We start from the raw sequence: 6,403 nt of genomic DNA, 5'->3' as shown, positions 1-6,403 counted from the left end.
ATTGATACCTATGTATTATATATAGTCTCAGATCAGTACACTGGTATGAAAGTATTCTTTATTTGTTTTTAAATATGAATCGGCACATTATATACAACATGACTTGACAATATACACCATATACAACCTTTTTCTGAAAAAAAGAAAAAGAAAAAAAAGACCTGAGAATGGACAGAAAATAAGTGGTCTTTCTTGCTGTTGCCAAAAGAGATTCAGAAATATTCCATTATACAAATGGAAAGAAAAAGTCAAAGGGCAGTTTAGCGTCAATTGTAGGAGGAACTTTGAATCCTGGACTGGCAGATGCAGACACATCAATAAAACGCACTGAGCTTGTGACAGACAGAAGACCACTGGCACTGGTAAGGAGGGCCTAAACAAAAAAGGTTACAATGTGAACTTTATATCTGTGGCCAGTTGCATAAACTGCTTAGACTAGTCTTACAATTTAGTTTTACAACTCAATAGATTGATTGATTTTTTTTTTTCCTCTGAATGACTATTTTTTACAATTTCTTCTGCTGAACAGAAAGGAAGATATTTAGGAGAATATCAGTAACCAGACAGTTTCTGGTCTCATTGACTTCCATAGTATATATTTTTTCCTACTATGGAAGTCAATGAGACCAGAAACTGTCTGGTTACTGATATTCTCCTAAATATCTTCCTTTCTGTTCAGCAGAAGAAATAAATTCATACTGGTTTGAAACAACATGAGGGTGAGTAAATGATGACAGAATTTTCATTTTAAAGTGGAGTATCCCTTTAAGACACATTCCTAACATAGTGGCTATGTTTGTGCAACTGGCCCCTGATTTCACGTATAATCTTTAGGTTTTAATAAAGACCTAAAAAAATGAGCTTGTGTTTTAATAAATAAAAGTTTAACATAATGGCTAAAGTCATGAAAAATGTTCTGGGATGTTAACTTACCAAACTGCTGGTGTTAGTAATGATTGTTGCCATGACGCTCACAATCTGAGCCTGGGGGTTCACCAAGGTTCCGTACTTGGTCCATTTTACTTCAAGATGATAAGACAGTGGTATGCTGCAAGCTTGTGTGCCCTTAAGTAAACCATAAAGTGACGCAAGACATTCGTTAGAAGAATAAACAGTGCTTACAAATCAGCTTTGCATCATCATGGTCACAGCCAGCCATGTTTACATGTCAACATTTCCCCTAACTTAGACACTTCTCTTTAAAGAAATTTCAAACTTCAGCATGAGTTCTCCATTTCACACACAGAGAAAATGACAAGTATGCTGTTTACCGATGTTATTGTTTGGTTTTGTATTGGCACCCAGTCCAAGGGGTTCTGAGGCAAGGAATTCCCAAACGAGGCCACGTGATCGGGGAAGCTCTGTCCTTTTAGCGTCCATAAAATGACTTCAGATACCAGAGAACAATTAACTCCATCAGACAGCCTAAGGAAGGGAGGGCATGAATGCACATTTAATAGTAATGGTGATTAATATTACATAATTGGTTGTTGGACAAAGCTTGTCTAATTCATCAAAACACAAATCATTATTCAATAATCATTATTATTATTATTACAATAGCCCCTTACTTCAGAGTGCAGCCTGATACCATGTCAATCCCAAACATGACAGGGGAGCGCTGAGACGAGCCAAGCAAGCAATCCTGATTCCCAGAGTTTTGGAGGATAGTGAGTGATCCTTTTGGGTCAGTGGACTGAACTATCCCAGTAAAACAGGGGTCAAGGACTGTGCCACAACAGTGGATGTTTGGATACATGACAGGCTGTGCATTTATTTATTAAACTCTATTATGGAAAATAAACACTAGCACACTTTTGAAATAATTCTAAATAAATAATAATTTTCACTGAATTTACATGATGCAATAGACCCAACATATTTTCAGAAACATTAATACACAATATTAATAATGATTGTTTGAAATTCCAGCAATATACAAACTATTAATGTAAATAATAAATTAACTTGTGGACTATGGTGAATGAACACTTTACACATTCAATTTACTGAATATATTAAAATTAATATTCAAATGTGGTGTCAGTGTTTAGTTTTTTAAAATATCCAAAACATTGTGGTGGACATTTTGTGGTGCTGTATTGCACAATTTAAATTTGCTATGATATTTGTGATCATTGTTATAGTTGTCTAAAAACTTAGTTTTGAGAAATATGTTTAAACAGTTGAATTATTATTTTTTTTTTTTTACACTTTAGGGACTAAATTAGTGGTGTTCAATAAATGATGTAAGACATCTGCCCAAACAGGTTCTAACAAAGGATATTCGGCTGTTCTTGTTCCGGCCACAAGGGGCCGTCCCACCACATAGCCAGGATTGCCACTGAAACGTAACCCCGCTGTGCTGGAGATCTCCTATCAAAGAATGTACACAAAACTATAACTTCCATCTTGATAAAATAAGATCCAAGAAGTTTCAAGAAAATATTGTAAGGGTAGAATTAAGTACCTGCATGAATGTAATATGAAACTCTTGTTGAATGGGCACGCTTTTAATGGCTACCAGCAAAACCGATGCCAACACATTCAGGATTTCCCCAGCTTCACTGTACCTGAAAGTGTATTTCACCTGACAGAATAGTCATGACCTTATTAAACAGTTTACGAATCCTGACACATTTCAGATTTCTGATATACTAGTAATAGGTGCATTATGTGCACACCTCCTGAACAACATTGTTGCAGACGTCACCAGACTCCAGGAGCAAAGGAAAATAGTCGGCACTGTCAGCCGGGTCCACTGGCGTCCGCGTGCCCTCCAAAGACTGCAGGGTAATGGCTGCCACTTCCACACCAATGACCTCAGGTAACAAACAAAACGTATATAAAGATACATGAAGATGCGAATAATTCATCATGTGAAATTCCAAACACTTACTTGAGATTCCTGTTTTTTCCCCTAGAGAAAACAAACAGAGGTTGTTATATGACATAGTAACATCAAAATGGTCAATAAAGCCCCATTAACTCACAGAACGGATGTTGAAATTAATATAAGTCCTCAAGCCCAGAGCTTCAAGAGTTGCACAGTCACGCGCCAAATCAAAGCTCCTCATACATCTGCTTGTCTGATCCTTCAGAAAACCTGTAAAATAACAGGGAAATCTGTTCAGCTAAAGATAAGAAGATCTAGTCTGGTGCAAGTGGCTCAACCCCAACATATGAACAAATATATGTACAAACCTCTAACCCTGTATATTACACTTTGAAATGTGAATTGTGATACACTGTTGCTGCTACAGATATGAATAGCTATGTTTCCATCCACCTGTTTTATGCTAATTTTGGGATATTGCATAAAAACATTGGATGGAAACGCCAAGATGTGCATAAATTCAGAGAATGTGCAATAAAAACGTACGCACTCAATTGAGGCACATAATTTTTTTATCCAATAAGAATACATGCGCATAAACTACAATGGAAACACATTTACCAAATAAATCCATCGATGCACACACAAAAAAAAGTCACATGGCTTTGCCATAAAAGATCATGTGAGATAGAATAACAGGACTAGACAGCATCTCAAATGTTGGTTTGATCGTTGTGACATTCCTGAGCCAAAGTCTATCATTAAAATGATATGGTATAATGACCTCACAGAAGCGTCTCGCATGATTGCGTTCCCAAACACCAGGCATCCGAACGCAATAACACGAGTGTTTATAGCGCTTCGTCTCTGAGACGCAAGTCATTTATGATGTAGGATAAATGAGCCACAGTGGCTTTCCCCGATTGCAGCAACTTCCATTTTTATTACAGATATTTTGCACCAGTTTCCCAAGAAGTGACGATTTCATCCTCTTGAACACATGGGATGGAAATGCTGCTTTATTCGCAAATGTTTTATGCAATATTCCAATTTCATGCAGAAGTTAAATTCGCAACTTTGGATGGAAACATAGCTAATATTACCTCAAACCGTGCAGCTTGCTGTTGCTATTAAAATGGATGAAAAAATCCCTTAGCTTAACTTTATGGACATGCAGCACTAACATTTTCTAAAATATTTGTTCTGTCTACCTGCAGGGTTTGCGTCTGAGCAGTGAGCCGTGCCCGCGGCGGCAGGAAAGCTGAAAAACGTCTGCTCCCCCTCCGCATTCACTGTGTGAATGACATCACCATACTGAGGGCAGAACAGAGACACGAGGACTGCTTAAACATTGGTAACAAGAGTGATCAGTTCAAGAGAGCATTAATCCAAGCCATCATGTTAAATGGGGAACAGACACAGTAATCAGATTCTTTTAAAGTTACGTATTCCACTTCTGCAGAAAAACAACCATCCTGACATTTTAAAAATCAATATGTTTTTTAACAAAAGTGAAAACATTGGCAGAGAGGGTGAAACTGTATATCAGTGCAGACACTGATCGGTTATAATCACATTAAATCTATTCCAGCGCTGCTTCCTACATGTAACCTGATGCTAATGTAAGTGTCATCCAGATTACAACTGGACATGACACACTCACAGAAGAAAGAAAGCCATACAGGACTAACGACAAATATCCCATTTACACATATTCAAAAAGTTTACCTGGTATCCTGATGAATTTCCCACATCAGGACTTTGAAGTGCAGTGGTCAAGCTCTGACGGCCAAAGAAGAATCCCAAAAATCGGCCAAAAAGGGAGTCAAAATTCTCCTCGGTGGGAACTTCTGGTGTCGCAAACGTCAAGCCTTCTTCATCTTAGAAGGAACAGAGGGAGACATTTAAACTGATTGAAAACATTTGCTTGTTAAAACCATTCACAGCTTACAAGTCCACTTTAAAATGTTTTAAATCCATTATTGCTTAATAGACTATAGGTGTATTAGAGCTTAAGAATGAAGAATGAATTGTAAAGATTTCCCAGATTGCCGTACAGTTAGCGGTCTGAATGCAGAAGACGTCAGGGTTGAGCTGTCGCTGGACAGTGGACTGAACTCGAGATAAACCCTCTGGTGTAGAGCTCAGGGAATAGACCACGGACTCCCGGTTGCACAGTCTGGGATCATTACTGGAAGGACCATAGAAGGATTTATTTTTTCACAGAATAATTATTTAATTACTGTCAAGAACAAAATACAAAAACAAACACAAAATATTTTATCATAAATATTTGATTGCAATATCACAAAAATGTTAGTCCTAATTAATCCCAGATCGTCATATAATGCAATGACCATTGAATTTAAATGACAAATTAGATTATAAATTACTACTCAGAATATGTTTTTATAAAAGGTTATTTTTAAATATGGTACTTGGTATTTAGATAGATAGATAGATAGATAGATAGATAGATAGATAGATAGATAGATAGATGAAGACAGACAGACAAATAGATAGATAGATAGATAGATAGATAGATAGATAGATAGATAGATAGATAGATAGATAGATAGATAGATAGATAGATAGATAGATAGATGTCATTTAATTTGTACTTATTTCACCTAATTGATGGCAACACTTTAGTTTAGGGTCCAATTCTCACTTTTAACTAGTTGCTCATTAGCATGCATATTACTAGGATATTGTCTGTTTATTAGTACTTATAAAGCACGGTTTAATACCGGCCTTATTCTGCATGACGATATTCTACATCCCTTAACCCTGCCCAATACCTAAACTTAACAATTACCTTACTAACTATTAATAAGCAGTGATTCGGGGTTTATTGAGGCAAAAGTCGTAGTTAACAGTTAGTTAGTGAGAACTGGACCCTCATCTAAATAGTGAGCGGATATGTAACGTTATATGAAAAGGGATAATGTGATCTAGTGTTCCGGTGTGTTGACCTGACAGTGTGCGGCGAGCAGCGAGTGAAGAGAGACAGCTCCTCCGCGCAGTCCGGGTCACAGCAGCAGCTGATGTCGCACTGCTCGCGCTGCACGTTACACGGGCACAGCTGCACGACTGCGGGAACACACACGGGGTTAGGCTGGAACGAGCACAATGTTTCGGTCTGAATACTCAGGCTTCACACCCCTACCGTCGGTGAGCGGGACGGGGAGGACACCGGACAGGAGCAGAGGCGGTGCTGACGCGGCGGCTCGCGGGGACTCGGGCGTCGCTTCGGGGATGACGCTCTCCGGGCTCTCGGTCTGCTCCGGTAATGCGGTCACGGATTCGGGCGTCCAGGCTGTTGAAGGAGGGACATCAGACGGAGCAGAACTGACTCCCAGCTCCGTGAAATTAAGCCATTCATCTCGATCGGAAGACGTGTCGTTTGTGTCTCTGAGTGCAACATTAATGTTTCCTGTAGTGTTCGTGTCTTCAATACACAACGCGGTTTCTAAATATGTCAGAATAATAAGACAGCACAACGCCGCCATGCTTGGTTACAGCGCGTTGTGTCACTGGTATCTAGGAAGTGAAATGCATTGTGGG

General features: G+C 38.7%; 1 protein-coding gene across 1 annotated transcript; it reads right to left on the bottom strand.

Moving 5' to 3' along the window:
- Nucleotides 1-39: 39 nt before the first annotated feature.
- tctn1 (tectonic family member 1) lies at nucleotides 40-6,374 on the bottom strand. The gene is made up of 14 exons (XM_081354622.1): nucleotides 6,006-6,374; nucleotides 5,812-5,929; nucleotides 4,894-5,027; nucleotides 4,565-4,716; nucleotides 4,048-4,150; nucleotides 2,994-3,106; nucleotides 2,900-2,920; nucleotides 2,685-2,822; nucleotides 2,471-2,590; nucleotides 2,288-2,376; nucleotides 1,572-1,709; nucleotides 1,272-1,425; nucleotides 934-1,065; nucleotides 40-373 (listed from the first exon to the last, which is right to left on the bottom strand). Exons 1-14 carry the CDS (start codon nucleotides 6,346-6,348, stop codon nucleotides 227-229), a joined length of 1,902 nt encoding a protein of 633 aa, XP_081210748.1. The 5' UTR covers nucleotides 6,349-6,374; the 3' UTR covers nucleotides 40-226.
- Nucleotides 6,375-6,403: the final 29 nt, after the last annotated feature.

The sequence above is a fragment of the Scardinius erythrophthalmus genome (assembly GCF_964197995.2).
Source record: "Scardinius erythrophthalmus genome assembly, chromosome: 23".
NCBI classification, from domain to species: Eukaryota; Metazoa; Chordata; class Actinopteri; order Cypriniformes; family Leuciscidae; genus Scardinius; species Scardinius erythrophthalmus.
This window is presented reverse-complemented; position numbering and strand designations above follow the sequence as displayed.